Source organism: Saccoglossus kowalevskii, chromosome 7 (assembly GCF_978046115.1).
Source record: "Saccoglossus kowalevskii chromosome 7, keSacKowa6.1, whole genome shotgun sequence".
In the NCBI taxonomy this organism is placed as follows: Eukaryota; Metazoa; Hemichordata; class Enteropneusta; family Harrimaniidae; genus Saccoglossus; species Saccoglossus kowalevskii.
Genome location: NC_140647.1, coordinates 26,657,963 through 26,676,901, shown reverse-complemented (window position 1 = coordinate 26,676,901; position 18,939 = coordinate 26,657,963). Strand labels below are relative to the sequence as shown.

Below are 18,939 nucleotides of genomic sequence, written 5' to 3'. Positions count from 1 at the left end.
CTGCGGAAATGTGAGACAAAAAACAAACAACAAATGGGCGTGTGGGATTCTAATAATCTATTTTACTTCAAAGGCGTAGCCTGGTAAACTGGTTTATGCCCCATAGGGCAAATGTAAATTTTAAGATGCCATACCTCAAGTAATAGTTTCAATGTGAGTGATGGCACACTGCTGTCACAATAACTATTCAATGGTCTGTTACTGCTATCTGTGAAAACAAAGAACAAATAAATGAAATGGCATGCAGTACTTAACCACATAAAGGTAAACACAATTCACTTCAGGTTTAAATTGAAAGTTAACTAGGGTACAATTATATAATTACTGCATAGAATCTACATTCCTCATAACACAGAACAAGATAATGCTAACAATAGTATTGTTTTATTAACATCTTTTTCTAGATTAAGACTCAGCGTTACCTTAGCCTATCCACAGTTGCTGAAGTCTTCCTGACTATGCCAGTTTAGCCTGGATGTTGTGCTTTTCCTGACTCTGTGACTACTTACTAGTAACCTACCCTTAGATATGGATAAGCAGTTGTTATATTCTTCCTGACTGACTGTCTCCTTAACTTTGTCCCTATTCTAATCTTCATATCTATATGAACCCTGAAGTGAATAAGATGTCCAATATGGAGTCAATGACATATAGATTTAAATAATGTAAACTGTAACCTTATATTCTCTGCTAGAAATTTTTCAGCATTTTATGGCAATTGTGATAGCAAAACTTCACAGTATCATAGCACCCCAGAACTATCTTCACTGCTAGGAAATTTATTGATTTTCACTGACTCACAAAAAGTCGTCTCTTGTGAAATTAAAGCACTTTGCAGTAGTGAAAAAAAAGTGTTAATGTATTATACATATTAATGCCTTAAACTATGGGATAATACTGTGAATGTAATGGAAATATTTATTCTTTCTACTACTTCCGATGATGCAACTAACAGACAATTCTAATTTGGTGGTATATTGAAATAAAGGAAAATGTACATTTAGTGTTTGAAGACTTTAGAGTTGCACTAATTGGGATGTTGGGAGTATTACTAGTATGTGACTTATTTGATAGTCTGAATTTACAAGAAATGTATGGATTATTTGAACCTATAAATTAAATCTCAATTTTGATGATCGTTTCAGCTTCCCCCACCTGTTTGTGTGTTCGATTTACCTTGTTCCAACGAGTATGGATTACATTTTTTGTCTGAATTATGAGGGCTGTATTAATTGGAATCCTGAGAAATCATTGTTTTTTGCATACAAATTCTGACCATAAAATATGTCCCCAGTAAAAGATTCTATGAAAACAAATCTACGAATGCTTTAAAATAAATGGATAATACTGGAATACTGGAGTGTCAACAGAAGAATCACATGTTTACCTGACAATGGAGCAGCATTTACTTGAAGTAACTGCTCTCTTTGATCTCCTACACTTCTGTAGCCACTGCTTGTGTTTGGCCTAGATGACTGATTGCCACTTGTATCATCAGTTCTTCTCCTGGTACTAGCAGATTTGGGTCTAGAACTTTGTACTTTGCTGTCTCCAATCTCAGTAGATTTGGGCTTTTGTGCTACTCCTACTTTGCCGGACACAGATGTGAACCTTTTAGCACTGGTGGGCTTCGGTTTAGGGGTTATTTTTCTTGCAGTATCCATACTAGACCATGTGCAGAGCTCATTTTTATTGTATGAATCCCAAGCGGTGCTGGATCTACTCCAATGTCTCTTATATTGGTCTTGCTCTATGTACTGTCTTGTTTTGCTTTGGGTAGTGCCAGAAGATGAAGGTCTTGGCTGTACTATTTCCCGGACTGATTTCTGTGGTCCAGCACTGCTTGGTCTTGGTTTTTTATCATCTGATTGCTTGGGTTGAACTCTGGGATCATGTAATAATTTTTCAAACAGTGGATGTACTTCATTCACTGGAATATCACTTTTGACACCATTGCTTACACGTGGGAAATGAGAGTCAGCTTCCTTGACAGATTCGCTCCCTGCAGTTGCAGGGTGGATCTTACTTACAACTCCAACACGATTCTGCGCATCATACGTTGGATGGCCGGTTGTTCCTTGAGCCATTTCAAGATGCTTCTCTTCTTGTTGATTGCTTACATGAAGAAGGTACTTCTCATAAGCAGTTAAATTATGTGTACTTTTGCTTACTTGCTTTGCATTTACTGTGTTAAACGTAGGTGAGGATTCTGTAGCAGAAACCGGTTCAGCTGATATAAAAGCAGGTGAAGCAGGTAGATTAGTCTTCATGTCAGGCATATCCCTCTGCACTGAATTAGGAGTGTCCCTCACATCTTCATTTGAATTAGAGGCTATGAGTTGTGGAGAGTCTTTCTGTAAAGGTGGTGTTTGTAATTCAGTGGCATAGTTACGAGATATAGCCTTCACGATATCTGGATGAGGTTCTGGCTCTATACCTATGAGTACACATCCACATTCTAGACACCAAGTGATATGCTCTCTGTTCACAGCATCACACTCAGGACATATTTTAACAGTTTCAATATTTGCTGACTTACTGGTCTCGGCACCAGTAGTGTTATTACTTCCTTTGATCAAGTGTTCAAGTCCGAGCTCAGCAAGCTTTTTTTCAACATCTGAAAAATGTTTCTCAAGAGACTTGTATGTTTCCACTTTGCTTTGACTAGACTGCAGTTTGGTGGGTTCTTTAATCTTGCTGGCAGCTTTCGTTATCATGTCACCTCGTTCAAAAGGTTTCTTCTCATCTGTTGATTGAATAACAGAAGCACCTGCTTTCAGACCTTTAGACGAAGTAGATTTTTGAAGTTGAATTCCAGTAAGAAAGTCTTCAACAGAGACACCAGTCCTGGAAGTGGGCTGCCTTACTTGTACATCTGACTCCTGTAAATGATATGATTTAGTTGGAACAGACGTATTCAGATCATCATTTTTAGAATTGCCTTGAAGAAATATATTAAAATACTCTGTGGCAGTGTTATCTTGGAACCAGTCATCATACATCTTGTTCATCGGATCACGGTGGGGTAGCCGATTTGGCACATCTAGAGGTCTCGTGAGGTTTGTCTTTTCTGATGACGAAGGTCTATGAGTGCTTAACACTAATTCTTCCATATTGGCATCTTCAACAAATTCTTTCTTTGTGGCACTTTCTGGTTTAGTTTTTGGTCCTTTAGGTAAAACACTTTTGTCAATATGTGTATATTTTCCAATTCCACTTTCTTCTGACATATTGCTGTCTAATGAGAGCCATAACTCGCTGTCAATGACTCGCTGCTTTGTCTTGTTCACCTTTCTAGGCAACACAGACACTTCTGTGAAATCTGACAGACTATTAGCTAATTCAAAAGTGTCAAAGTCATTTTTCAGCTGCTTCTTTCCATGTGATTTCTTCTTTTTTCTACCTTTTGAAAATTCTATGAGCTCAACGTGATCACTGTCTTCGGATGACGTGGAGGGGTCAAGTTCCAACGAAGGCACACCTGCTGGTTTGGGGGGAGCTTTTATTTCATCTTCCACATCAATTAAACTTTCCATACCAGAAGCATAATTTGAAAAAGAAGATTCTTTCACTGCTAGTGGGGCATTGATTTTAACTTCTTTCAGAGGTGACACCGGGCGGAAGTCTGCAACATGAGTTGTTAGTTCAATATCACTGTAATCTTCATCATCACCATCCAAGTCAAATTCATTACTTATCTGAACCTGACCAACTTTTTTATTATGACTGCTCTTGCTTGATTTCTTATAACTTGCTTGTAAATTTATGTCCTTGTCCGCTGTCAGAGCATGGAATTTTGAATGTTCAGCACTATTTCCATTCTCAGCAAGGTGAATGTTTTGTTCAAAGTTAGCATTTTCATAGTCATTGTTTAACTTGAGTGTCGCATCATGTGGTGGTGAGAACAAGTCACTGAACAAGCCATAGCTTTCCAACTGAGAAGAAGTCACAGTGGGTTTGGAAACTTTTGTGGTTTGCTTGGCTGGATCAATTCCTACCTGGTGGGAATTTATTTCTGACGGGCTGTGTTTTTCTAATGTTTTGAGATTAAAGTTACAGTCAAGGTTACGTTCATCTGTAGCAGGGCTTGCAAAGGAGGAAGGAACATGTATACTCTTGCGTTGATCAAATCTGGAATGTAGTGGTATCTCACCTAATGTTCTAGGTGAATTCACTTTAGGAGACTTGAGTAAGGCATTATGTGCCCCATTTACAGTACCATTTGTGTCTGGACTTGATTTTTCAACGTCTTGATAATTCTTTCTTCCAACTTCCTGCAGGTATTTTCTCAGTCCTTCATCACCATTTTTCAAAGCAATCTGTAAGCTTCTCAAGTCAATCACCGGATCTACACTATGCTCAAACAAAGCCTCATACTCTGACCCATCATTTTCATCTGTTTTTGTCCTCTCATTTGTGCCAACCACCCCAAAGTCAGCTTTGGCCTTTTCACTCAGTTGGTCAGCACCTTTTTCAAAACTTAAGTAAGTTTTTGATCTTTCATTATCAATTGTTACTTCATTGCTTCTTTTCAACTTATCTGGAGTCATATTTTTTTCCAATGAATTGTTATAAGGCTGATGTAAAATATTTTTACACTGTTGTTTTACTTCAGTTTCAATCTTCTTATTCTGTCCCAAACTGTTGTTTTTAACCGAGAAACCAGATCGGGGTGTTTTCTTTCTTGGTGTTTTTTTCTCCTTTTCTCCTTCCTGTGGTGGTTTACTTGAATTATTTTTTTCAAAATATGCTAATCTCTTTGACCTCAAATCTTTTAGTTGTTTAGTCCTTGGAGTGTCCTTCGCAACCACCTCCTTATCTGGTAACCTCAGATTTCCATGTAAATCAACCGAAACATTATTTCCTTGAATCGCATCATTTCTTTTTCTACTTTCGGCTGTATCAACTCCGCTGTCTGAAGTTGGTGAATGATCAGCTGTGAGGTTAATAACTTTCTGCCTTGCAGTGCGTCTTGTTCTTAATGTATCAAGATCAAAGTCATCAAGACTGCCATCACCAGAACCATTGATATTGGAACTGAAATGGAGAAAATTGTATTTATTAAAATATCTGCCATTTCATATTTCATATCAGTCAAACTTGTTCTGACCATTAGTATACACTTGTGTGTAACCATGAAAACATCTGATTCAATACATTATGTATTTAAAATGGAAACTACTGATCTTCAAATCTGAAGTGATTATCAACTCTACATGCATAAGCATGGAGACATTTAACTCAAACTCTTTACCATGTATATTGTCTCAGGAAAATGTTACCACTATATTATTCTCTCAAAGAAATAATTCAACAACTACGGCATAACAGGTAATTTTCCGTTCTCTGTGAGATCTCGCATATCACATTATGGGCGCGGACCGAACATCTTATCCAAAAAATTTATTTAATTTTGAATTTCCTTCTTTAAAGCTCAATGTTGAAAGGGCGATCTTTGAGAGGGGGGAAATTTTGTATTCAGACACATTTACTTCTGAATCAACAAAATTGACCATCATCGAATGTGTACATTCTTAAGCATGGAAATACCCTCAAATACTTTCACGTTTGTTAAATCAAATGCAATGTACTATGACCTTTGGTTGTCATGTTTTTACGTTTGATTTCACGCATAATGCTGGATCTCGCAGTGGATGGAAAACAAATGGTCTATTACACAATTGTTCACACAGATTATAACTCATCCTGAATAGAGAAATCTATGTTACATAAACTGCATGTAAACGTTATCCTACCCATTATACTCCCCCATTTCAAACAACAATCTTTCTCTATCTTCTTTTACACTCTTCCACATAGAAGCCCTCAGGTCTGCTGTGTATTCTGCAGTAAAGTTGTTAGACGCTTCATCGCTTAGATTTGCCATAGCGCCTGTACTCATATTGATAATTATCAAGTTCAGCAACCTGCAAAACACAGAAAACATGTTATTTATTATTTAACATTCATAAATAATAATTCTAATAATTTGTACGCCAGTTGTATAGACCTTGATCCCAGAGACATTGTGAGTCTTGATTCCGGTATGCAGGGTCACATTAAAGGCCCAGGTATACTATAAATACGCACCTAAACAATAGGGATTATTTCCTTGCTTGTCACGCTGTAGTAAACAGCTCCAGCCAAGCTCCAGTAAAAACGTGTTTTCTCGAACTTACAGGTCGATTATGTCGTGTCAAAGTGGATGTATGTAACTATGAATATCACAGCAGTGACTGTTTGTAGTATTTATGACAATAAATAGTGTACGAGCTGAGATTTTGGCAGATAAAAGTAAAAAACATGAACCGAGGAAAGGGACGCGCTACTAATCTTGACTAATTAACTACTGTCAATCAAGTCACGTGATGTTAGACCGCTGAAACAGGATGAGTCATAGGCTATACAAGTGATTAACAACACTCATTAGCATAGCCACACCTCCAATTCACTCTTGCCCGGGACAAGTGAATTGGGCCTTTAAGTAGTAGTTTTTTTTTGCACATTATCAAAATAAACTTTATATACTTTATAGAATCCACAGGAACATCTTATTATTCTATGAATATTCCGAAGTTTTATCATAATTGGAAAATTCTTGAAACAGAGAACAAAATTAACAATCTGCATTGTTATGATGACTAAATTTGCATCTACAGGGGGATATTTTGAATAATAAATAAATCACACAGTCAAGTATAATATAATTTTAGAACATCTTTAGTGATTACTGTACCATTCATCTACATTTTACTTGATCTCAAAACAATGTTCACAAAAGATTTCATTTAAAAAATAAATGTAGCAACTCCACTAATCATCTATTGATATGCAAATTAGTGTTTTAATTCTGACATCAAAATGATCAATCAAATGAGTACTCGTCACTCATCTGAACTTTTCTTTTTTTTCAGAGATTGTAGATGTGGTATATATGAACAAAACCTGGTTAGCGATGTTTGTTAGTTTCCACATTCTAAAGAATTAACTGTCTGAATGTAAAAATGAACAAGGTCTGGAGAAAATGCAAAAGTAGTATTAATTAAAAAGTTATGCAAAATCACTGTGACTGTTTTGTTTCCTACTATCTTATTCTACATTTTTCAAAATAAAATTGTGGTATCCATTTTAATTTGTTCACAGTACTCATTGAATCTTCAATAAAACGATTTATTAGCAGTCACATGACCACATGATGATGACATCTAACTTAATGTTGATTTTTGATTGGTGTGAATTATAAGCTTTCATGAAATGTATAGTTTGATATGGTTTGGAATAATTCTTCTGTAAAAAAAATTACCCCGGTAGTGTGAATTTTACTTCCTGAATACCTCTACTATTGGTACATTCTCATGCACAGTTAAGGGATGAAATTAATTAAATTAAAATAATTATATCAGTATCGTGCATTATAAACAAAATTGTAATCAACTGTGTAGCGATGACAACCGTGAAAAAATAATAATAGATCAAATGAATAACTTATTTGGACTTTCAGCCTGTGGATGTAGTGACACTTGGTGATGTCGTTTCATGTTCAAACTGATCTTTATATAATGAACAATTACTATGCAATGTGCTATATACATGTATAAGTACTGTTTGATTGTAGCAATGTTCCTGTCACTGTGCATAAAAATGCACACTCAAGAACTTTACAAAATGATGTGAGCATTTTACTTGTAAGGATAGTGATATTGAAATTGTCAAAGTAAATAAATGGAAACACTGGTTACATCAACGACTGACAACAATCAACAAAATAATCTGTAATACGGTATATGGACCCCATAGTATACATGCAAATGTAAATACAAAAAATGTCTCCGGAAAATAACAAATCCAGCAATTCGCAAGGACAACCTTTAATATTGAAAAATCAACCAGTTGTGCCACACAACTAAAAATCATATTTATAAGGATTCTTTCAAGTTACAGGAATAGAAACAGCATGATTATGGCAAGAAAAAATAATGATTTATTCTGCCCAGGTTATATAATAAATTCTCTTACTTGTATTTGATGGGTATTTTTTGTGAGTGTACATGCATGTACTGAAATATATACACACATTAAAATTATCTAATTAGTGGTAGGAATTGCGAATCCAGTTATAAAGGTCTATAGAATTGTGACGCTGAACAAATCGCGAAGTGTCTTGCTTAAAATAGTAAATAATAAATAAGACTTTTATTTATTTATTTATTAACACACAACATCCCCCGGAGGGGATGAAAAGGGTTACAAATCAAATATTAGTAAAAGAAAAATAACTACATAAAAAGTAAGGGAACAAAAAAGCATTAAAAAAAAAAAGATAAATTTGAATACAAGGAATGTGTTACTGGCTTAGTTTATGTAGGTGCTGCTGTCTTGTATTAAAACAGTTTTTTAAATATTGTGCTAAAGGAATTGACATTTTCTCGTTACTTAGTAATGATATGAATTTATTTTCATTACTAAATTTGGCAAAATTTGGTATACATTTATTAGCTACAATGTAAAGTTTTGATCTTATTTCGTTGTAATGAGGACAATTTGTGACAAAATGTTGTTCATCTTCAACATGGTCATTGTCGCACATATTGCAGACTCTGTCTTTAAAATCCAATCCTATATGCCGGCCTGTTTCAATTTTCAGACAGTGGTTGCCAAGTTTAAATTTTGTTAAGGATTTGCGAAGTTCATTGTTTTTCATAATTGTTAAGTAGTTTTCTTGTTCAATTTTGGTTTTAAAAAGTTTGTAGGTTCTTAGTTTATTTTTAGAATTTGATTTTTTCCTATTATCATTATTTATTTCATTTTTCCACTCAGTTGTAAACTCTTCTTTTAATTTCTCATCAATTGTTTTTAGTTTTGATAATGAGATAATATTTGTTTCATTTAAAAGATAAGAATGGTTTATATTTTTTAATATCAAATCAAGTCATTTACTTTTAATAATTTTATTGACATAGTATGCTTCTTGAAGTAGAGTATTTGTGGAATTTGCAATACGATTGGCATATCTTATCATTTGTTTGTTAATAAAAGAGTCAAGAGGTAATTTTCCCAATTCACTATATACATGTTTTGCCATGATTGGTGTATTTTTTGAGATACCAAGAATGTACCGACAGTATGTAAGCTGGACATCCTCTCAGAGTTTGAATAGACCTGTCAAATGACTTACACAATTATTAGTTATAGACAATATTATAAGTCATTTAGCAATAACTTACTCAGTCAATTCTGACAATAATGCTTTACCATTTCACCGCAACTATTAATGCCTGGTCGTCATCTTGTGGTCATGTTTTGTCTAAACACAGTTCGTTTACATTCCACACACTCAGGTATCTATTCCGCCATATTGTTTTGAGGTTGTTTAGGCTCGTCCATGTACTCACAGTTTAAAATTAGCACAAAGCTAACTGGAAAAAAAATCACCAATATCACCATTAGTAAAATTAATAGGTCATTGATGAATGCTGTTTTGTTAGAAAGTTGTATATCTTTGAGTAATCGAAATCTTTGTGCTAATTTGGAACGAGGCTGAATTACTTTAGGATTAGATTGACAGCGTCGGATTCGTTTCAGATGTCTAATTGGATATATCGTAGATTTAGTAAAACTATTGTTAATATATACAGTTTGGGCCATATATGTTTGTATTCGCATCACCAATTTGACAATTGCTTTTACTTCCAATTCATCTGAATTGAACTCTGTGAATGTATACTATACTTACTTCAGGCTCGTGCAGCCATCTTGAAAGCGTGTGTTCATTATTTGGTTTCTGTTTGAAAGACACAACTGGGATATTACAAATCAGAAGCAACAGTTTGGTATTAGAAAAGCCATGTAAGTACAATGTGTCTATTGGATATTGTCGCGAACCGTATACAAATCTAGGATTTTAGTAGATCCAAGGAACAACAGAACGCATTAGATTATGCACGACGTAATACGAACGTATGTACAATGCATCTACCGGTATTATTATACATAGTCACTAATGACTGTGGTATTATACTGTAATTTTGGGAAAATTGATTGTATTAGCTACACAACGTAAGTGTATATCGCATCGCACAGATAGCAGCAGGGACTTGGCTATGTATGTACGACTTCTAAGCTTTTAAAAAGCTTGCAAGTATTTATTAAAATTTCTACAAACTGTTTTCCCCATTATGCATATACAGTCCAATGGTTTATTCCACACATTGTGTACTAAATTGTTGTAGTCAAGAGGACAGAAATGACAAATATTGTCACTGTTTTTAACATGATCTAGAAGGTGTCCATTCTATAGATCATATAGATGTAGTTCATACTGCAAAGTTAATAACTAGTATACTGTAAAACATTAATTTCCACTGACATTTAATTTTTCTATTTTGATGTTTTAAGCAATTTCACTGGGTTTTAAGGTCACAAAGTTGGCTGAGAAACAATGAGTTCTATTATTTCGATTGTTCACGTGAATTGAATTTAGCTGATTTTACCTAAAAACAATGAAGAAAGATGCGTTTGCACACTGGATTTATCATATTTGTACATACATGTAACAACAGCGGCACAACAGTCAAAGTACTGAATTCTTGTCTGAAAGCATCATTGCTAACGAACTAGCATATTTGCTTGCTAATTGTGCTAAGTTAGTGTTTGAATGCTACAATATGTGGTACATGTAGTAAATATTTACATCTGATACTACAGATTGATAATGTGACTGGGTTTTAGATGATTGTCTACGCATAATCAAAGTGGTGTCACTGTGGGAACCATAAAGTTGTCTTAGAAAATTAATAAAATAAAATATTCTATGATAGTAATGTATGTAATTTTTTACATTTTATCTTTCAGTTGGCTATTTCTAAGGTGATCCATTAACACCACTCTTCAGTTAACTTTGTGGATACACGTATAAAAATAACATGGATTTTCAGAACAGAGCCGGTGGTAAAACGGGCAGTGGAGGTGTTGCATCCGCATCAGAAAGTAATCGAGACAGAAGAGAAAGGCTGCGACAACTAGCTTTGGAAACTATTGATCTTACGAAGGTTTGTACAGCTGAATAAGGTTGACACATTAGCCCTTGACAAATTCATAGCTTGTGGTTTTACATAATTTTTTGACTCCCATGTGCGAAGCACAAAATGGGAGTCTTTGCAGTTAGTGTGTCTGTATGTGTGTGTGTATGTGTGTATGTGTGTATGTGTGTGTGTGTGTATGTGTGTCCGACTGTTCCACTGCTATCTCAAGAACCATACATCGGTTTTTGATGAAACTTGGTGCATAGATGCTCTGGGCCAATGCGCAGATTTGATTAGGTTTTGGTAAAAATCCATGCTCGTTAATTACCTAATTTGCATGATAATTAGCTAATTTTTAGCTGTTCTATGACTGTTCCACTGATATCTAAAGAACCACTCATTGGATTTTGATGAAACTTGGTACATAGATGCTCTGAACATATGCGCAGATTTGATTAATTTTTGGTAAAAATCCGTGCATATTAATTACCTAATTTGCATGATAATTAGCTATTTTTTAGTGGTTCCATGACTGTTCCACTGATATCTAAACAACCACTCATTGGATTTTGATGAAACTTGGTACATAGATGCTCTGAACTAATGCTAGGTTTTGATTAGTTTTTGGTAATAATCCGTGGACACTAATTACCTAATTTGCATAATGATTAGTCAATTTTCGGTTTTTCCACTGATATCTCAAGTACTAATCATCACATTTCAATGAAACTTGGTACATAGATGTCATACGACACTGCACAGACCTGATAGTTTTTATGGTAATATCAGTACATATTAATTACCTAATTTGCATAATTAATTAATTTTCAGCATTTGATATAAGTAGTTAGCATTACATTTCAATGAAACTTGGTACTTACATACTCAAGGACTATGCAGAGATTGATTGTTTTCGATAAATATTTGTGCATATTAATCACCTAATTTGCATAATTAGTTAATTTTCAGCTTTTCCACGGGTATCTCAAGTACTAATCATCGCATTTCAATGAAACTTGGTACATAGATCCTTTAGGACTATGCAGAGACCTGATTAGTTTTAGGGTAAATAATTGTGCATATTAATTACCTAATTTGCATAATTAATTTTCAGCTTTTCTACTGATATCTAAAGTACTAATCATCACATTTCCATGAATCTAGAATTATGCAGACCCAATTAGTTTCCGGTAAATATTTGTGCATATTAATCACCTAATTTGCATAATTAACCAACTTTCACACTGATATCTCAGGTACTATACATCACATATCAATGAATGTACATGGATGCTGTAGGACAATAGACAGACCTGAATAATTGCGGGTTAAAATCTGTACATATTAATTACCTAATTTGCATAATTAACCAATTTTAAGCTTTCACACTGATATCTAAAGTACCGTAAAAACTCCAAAATTTCGACCGGTTTTAAATAATTGGTGTTAGATATGTGACGTGTTTTTAGAGTCAAAATTAAGGTACATTTTCGGACGGTCGAATTTTTCAGAATAGAAATCAGCAAATGAAAAAATGGGGATTATAGTGTGCTTCATTAGTTTTTAAAAAATGCAATGTCCGTCAATTGACGTAAACTTCCTCATGTTTCACGGTAAAAGCAAAGGTCGTGGCCGAGTTGTAACTCAAAATCTAAACAAAGTCATCAATCAGTGAGTATTATGACATGCAAAACAAAACATCAAGACGCGGAGAAGAGGTCAGCACAAAACTAATAGGTCAAAAGACAAAGCTGTCTCGCACTACCTAGAAAAACTTGCGAATGTTCGAAGTACAGGTACCCATTGGACAAAAGATACATGGAAGTTTAGCAAACGATCTCCCCGACCCAGTGCAATGTATCCGGTTAGAATCAAAGCTCACGTGTCCCTTATTTGAGGGACCAAATTCTGCCGTAAATTCGCCCTTGGATTAAAAAATAAAATGGGATTTAAGAAAATAAAATGGGACTTTTAAGGTGTATTTTGGCGTCATTTTTCGGACATTTCAATCAATCCTGCCGGCTAAAATAGAGTCTAAGTTTTACCGTAGTCATTGACGTTTGTCTATTCAAGAGTACACGTGTATGATTTTTATCGTGACTAGCCTAGCGTGAGCGGGTAAGCTTCCTTTCGAGAATGAGCTGTTATCACTGTGAACAATGTTAAATTATTCTTCAGATGACCAGTTTATTTTTTAAAAACAACTAATTTTTTTATTTAAAAAAAATCATGCCGTTTTCGCATCAAAATCCAAGCCAAAACATCGTACTACAACACCAATCTCTTCCGCATTGCGTTCAATAACATTAACATATTTAAATAAGCTATGGTAATTTGAACACGTTGGCATCATCCAGCTTTTTGATTGGTTAATTAGCGATTTGACCTATTTGACCTAAGAGAACATGGCGGATATCCTACAGCATCAAACGTTTATACGAGACCGGAATCATTCGCTTACGATGAAACTAAGTTGACTTTTATTTGTATTTCATAACCATTCAACAAATTTATTTTGTGTACATTATTATAATCACTACTGAGTACAGTAATAATCAACAATTCAGAAACGCAGCATGCCGAGATTTTTGTGTTCGTTTTTATTTCAAACTTCGTTTATTTAGAATATATTTTCGTTACCAATAAAATAAAAATCTCTCAGTCAATCAGAAACCCGGATTCATGCCTTCGAGGAAGGTCCCGTTTGAACGCTCACATCGTTTTTTTTTTTCGTTTGTGGGAAAACTAAAACTGGTCGCAATTTTCGAATAAGAATGAGTCGGCAATTTTTAGTGGAATCGAAAATTTGGAGGTAAATAAAACACCGAAACCCGGCAAATAAATAGGCGATCGAATTTTTAGAGGGGTCGAAATTTTGGAGTTTTCACGGTACTAATTATTCCATTTCAATGAAACTTAGTATAAAGATGCTCTAGGACAATGTACAAACCTAATTAGTTTGGGGTAAAAATCTGTTCATATTAATTCCCTAATAAGCATAATAATTCATAATTTTTTGGTTCTAATCACATTTCAATTAAACTTGGAGACATAGATTTTCTGTTACATTGCGCAGACCTCATTAGTTTTACACTCAAATCTGGTCATATTAATTTTCTGATTTGCATAATTAGTTTTCAGCTAAGTAATTTCGAATTATATTTAATGTGTCTCCAATACTCTCAGCACATGGGAGTTCTTTCTAAGCTTTCTTTGATTTTAATTGAGCTCAATCTCATTACATGTATACACTGTACACATGTATGTATGTACAATGTGCCCCATTCTGGCTTACTCACACCAGTTGCATTCGTACATTATAAAAACTACCAAAGGTTATAGTGTAAAACTACAGATACCGGTAGATAACGCTATTGGTCAAAAGAGCTAGATTCTTTCTAGTTAATACTAGGAATCAGTCGAGAAACATGTGTCTGCTATTTTCGTAGTGTTTATGGATTCAAAGCTGAACATAGATGTAACTAGGCTGCTGACCCTAGCAATGACATGTACATGTATTGTGACATTTCACACTTTCTTATCAATATTATAAAAATAAAATGTATCACTAAGTTCTTATAATACTTTTAGATAACTCAGAATAATTTTTTGGATAACTCTGAATCATGCACTTCTTTTTCAGGATCCATATTTTATGAAAAATCACTTGGGCTCCTACGAATGTAAGCTATGTTTAACGCTACACAATAATGAAGGCAGCTATCTTGCACATACACAAGGCAAAAAGCATCAGTCCAATCTGTAAGTACACTTCCAATGTTACTGACAGTATTTTTTTGACACACGATTTTGTGATCTGCAATGTATACATAATATATGTAATGTTATTTTGAATATCAGGGGTCGAAGAGCAGCAAAAGAAGCCAAGGATGAACCAGCACAACCAGCTCCAGAGAAACCCCGAGTGGAAGTTAAAAAATTTGTAAAAATTGGCAGACCTGGTTATAAAGGTACATACATGAATAGATATAGGAAAATTTGTATCTAGCTTCTGTCTCTGCTTACTATATTCGTAGGTAAGCGAGAGCTGATTCGCTAATTCAAGATGTCGCTAATGACTTTATTATGAATTCAAAATGGTCGCCAAACAACGTCTTTTTTCTCCACACACACTTTGTAAACAATACAAAAAAAACTACTGACATGATAGATACACTTTATTGAAGAGTAAATTAACACATAAAAAAATAAACGTATTCATTGTGGTCATTATTTCAATGAAAATAAATAAATGACGTGATACTGATATATTATTACGGAAATTAGTAGTAATTTGTGAGTTCCAATATAAAAGGTCAATGTTCTGGATGTAAGTTTTTTTTTACACAGCAAAGATACCCGCTTTTTGAAATCCTTGTTGAATCAGTTTTTTATCATTGCAAACAGAATCAAATTACACTTCACATTTTTTCTTGTTTTTGCATGCGACAGACAAGTATTGTGAAAACAGGAAATCAACAATGACAAGAGCGATTTGCTAAATCAACATTTCGCTATTGCGTCATTTTACCACAATTCACTAAAATTGCACGCCGCTTTTTCAACATGTTTTACAGTTTATTCAAATTGTGAGAAATCAAGCAAAAGATTTTATACATATTGTATATGTCAAATGGGACTCTTACCAAATAAATATTATTGCCTCTAGATCTTATGGTTGTCTTCATTTTTTTTTTAAGTGACAAAACAACGGGATGCAGAATCAGGGCAGCAAAGTTTACTCTTTCAGGTACTGTATTAACAATTCTCCTTACCACGTAATGTTACACTTTATGTTTGTTCCTTTGTAGCCAATACTACAGTAATGTAAATAGTCTACAAATGTGTCATATGGTTTATTTTTACAGGTTGATTATCCAGAAATAGTTGATGGCATTCTACCACGTCATCGGTTTATGTCTGCTTACGAACAAAAGATAGAGCCACCCGACAGAAAATGGCAGTATTTGCTATTTGCTGCTGAGCCTTATGAAACTATTTCATTTAAGGTAAGTGGTATGAATAACCATGGGCAGTGAAATCTGTTTTTACACTTTTGCTACCCTACTGAATACCCTAATGAATCCACAGTGCATGTACCAAGCAAACCACTACGCAGTCCATGTGTCAGTGAACAGTCTTGATAATTTTGTAGCATTGAAGGTAATACTGGGATGTTTCAGACCAAGTCACTGTTGCTCTTGTACAAGTTAATTCTTGCCAGTACCCTCAATTCAATGGTCAAGTGTGATGACAACACAATGGCTTGACATGATGACCCTACAATCAGGTCAAAAAAAAATTGTTTTGTTCCCTCAGCGACCGACCAAAAAATATGAAATATCGGGTTGCGTTTTTTTTTTTTTTTTTTAATAGGCCCAAATATTAAAAACTCACCATTTTAAGCAGTAAAAAATGTTTTCTCTAAAAATTAACGATCCTGGACTGTTGTGGCGACTTTTGATCTGTATTTAAATACAAAAGACTGAAAGAAACAATGTTTGTGTTTAATATCTAGCATGCGTTTGATTGAATCCCATATACCTCGGCTATTTACGATACCCTGAGTTTAAAAAGAAAAAGACCGTCCGTCCCAGTTTTTTAATTTTCCGACTTGAGGGCAACATAAGTTTTTTTTTGTTTTTTTTTTGCCTCGCCATCATTGCTTAGGTTGATGACATAATGGTCTGACAACTCACTGGGTCACATTTTAATTTTTATATGGTTGGTTTCCTGTGATTGCATTAACTGCATTCTGTATTTTGTGTTACTGCTTGTAATATTCACACATTGGAGGCAGCATCCTATGTACCGTTATGTTTAATGTAATTTCATGCATTGCAGGTACCAAGTAGAGAAGTAGACAAGGTGGAAGGCAAATTTTGGACACAATGGAATAAAGAAACTAAACAGGTAGGTCATGGTTACATCAGACGCTGATATAAACTGATCCTGAAAACTTGTATCTTCTTATCAACTTAGTGATGTTTTGACCTTGACCCTTTCAAGCGCAACAATTGACCGGTTTGCAACGGTAGACAACATGCAACTAGGAAAACCGTTCAGATTCGACCACGGAATTACACCCTTTCAAACATAGTGGTGCATTCGATAAGGAGTTGAAGGCATATCATAACAAACACCACTAAAAATGTTTCAAGGAGAATAGGGAGATAATAGTTTTTGTAATCAGTTTATCTCTGCACTTAACAGTAGTTTGTTGGTGTTACAAAGTTAACTATCACTTGGTTTCACCCAACAACGACACACACGACTATAACATCACTAAAAGAAGAAAAAGTTTAATGCAAATTAAGGACATGTTAAAACAATAAATTCTTCATTTCATACCTCTATCGTCGTGGAAGGATAGTGAAGGTTCATTCTCATTCCTCATTTTATTTTATACAGTAAAATTAAAATTGAATTCTTTCTGATTTATCCCCCCAGTTCTTTTTACAGTTTGCTTTCAAGATGGATCCAAGACAACAACATGGACAATCTGAGCCTTCTAATGGACCACCTCCGATGCACCATGATCGGAATACTCTTGATGGCCCGCCTGGTGCAATGCCACCAAGTAGCCAGCCAGTTGGACCTCCAGGAGTACCAACTGGTCCACCAAGGCTGCTACCTCCTCCTGGCCCCCCACCACCTGGAATGCCACCTCCTCCCCATAGACTGCCTGTACCACCTATGCCACCTCCAAATTTTATGCCACCGACTTCAGTTTAAAAAATGGGGTATATTTATTATATATTTTTGTCAAGTAATGGAATGTACTCTCATTGGTTTATTCATCTGCATTCCGTTTATCTTTTTAGTCGATAGTTAGAACCATTGGAAACAGTAACTGTACGAATTTTTATATTAAAGCAATACAAATACAATTTCTAAAATATGTTTGTCGTTTTTTGGCTTCCATATCATGCAGAGCACAAACAGGAGGTAATGATGTTTTGTGTCTGTATGTATGTATGTCTGTCTGTCTGATATCTCAAGAATCACTAGCTGCATTGAACTAAAACTAAAACTTGTTTTTTGGTAAAAATCTTCAGGTTGAAGTAGACGACTAAATGTGAGTTAATTTTGAGTAGGAATTTTCTTGAATGTTCACTGTAGTCAAAGTCTTATTCTGGTATATTGTAACCAAATCTGTATGACGTTTTTTATCAGTGCATTTGTCTTGGACTGTACTGAACCATATATAGGATGTATGTACCAATTAGAATATGTGCATATTGATTGGATAGATGGTATGCATGCGTCTTGGTCCAAATGTAGTTCTGATTACGATGACTATACACAGGATGCCTCATCCCCCAAAATGATCTAGCGAGGGGCAGATGTTAGTTTGCAGTGGTGTCATTTTCATATTGCAATAATGGTCCACAGCAGGATGGACCCACAATCGCCTTGCTTAAACCACAGTCCCTCTATCCCCGGTCTGGAAACTACTAGCGTTCTTTTGTCTTGAACCGCAATGCGGGTAAACAAACTGTTCACACCCGCACAGAGGGAGTCAGGTAGTCAGACAGATTACGATACCATCAGAATATTCATTAAAATCGTCAAATTTACCATCATGCAAAGCGATACCCAATTGTATGACTTCACTTTGACCTCAAATTAAGGCAATTACAACGTAACAAAATTAGCACTATGAAATTTTGGGTTTTTGAACCCTGCTATGTATCAAAACCAGCCTACCAACTCATAAACATCCAGTTCCTGCCATGCAAAGATTAATATCTGGAATTGTGTTCATCTTCTCGTTTTAATAGGGAAAAAACAGCGCGTACCAACATGCTGACATCGCTAAACAAATCTTGTCAAAATGGCATCATTCATGTTAATGTGGTCGATCGAAAAACCTGTGATATTTCTTATTCTTGGGGGTTCATAACAATTCAAGTCA

At 34.9% G+C, this 18,939-nt stretch overlaps 2 protein-coding genes across 2 annotated transcripts; one reads left to right on the top strand and one right to left on the bottom strand.

Moving 5' to 3' along the window:
• Nucleotides 1–39: 39 nt before the first annotated feature.
• LOC146740887 (uncharacterized) lies at nt 40–9,366 on the bottom strand. Its single transcript, XM_085501384.1, has 4 exons — nt 9,225–9,366; nt 5,757–5,927; nt 1,388–5,037; nt 40–208 (listed from the first exon to the last, which is right to left on the bottom strand). Exons 2-4 carry the CDS (start codon nt 5,900–5,902, stop codon nt 63–65), a joined length of 3,942 nt encoding a protein of 1,313 aa, XP_085357510.1. The 5' UTR covers nt 5,903–5,927; nt 9,225–9,366; the 3' UTR covers nt 40–62.
• Nucleotides 9,367–9,731: 365 nt separating this feature from the next.
• Nucleotides 9,732–17,911, top strand: LOC100369857 (splicing factor 3A subunit 2-like). Its single transcript, XM_002731334.4, has 8 exons — nt 9,732–9,846; nt 10,852–11,048; nt 14,665–14,783; nt 14,883–14,992; nt 15,722–15,771; nt 15,890–16,030; nt 16,866–16,934; nt 17,472–17,911. Exons 2-8 carry the CDS (start codon nt 10,923–10,925, stop codon nt 17,754–17,756), a joined length of 900 nt encoding a protein of 299 aa, XP_002731380.1. The 5' UTR covers nt 9,732–9,846; nt 10,852–10,922; the 3' UTR covers nt 17,757–17,911.
• The last annotated feature ends 1,028 nt before the right edge of the window (nt 17,912–18,939 follow it).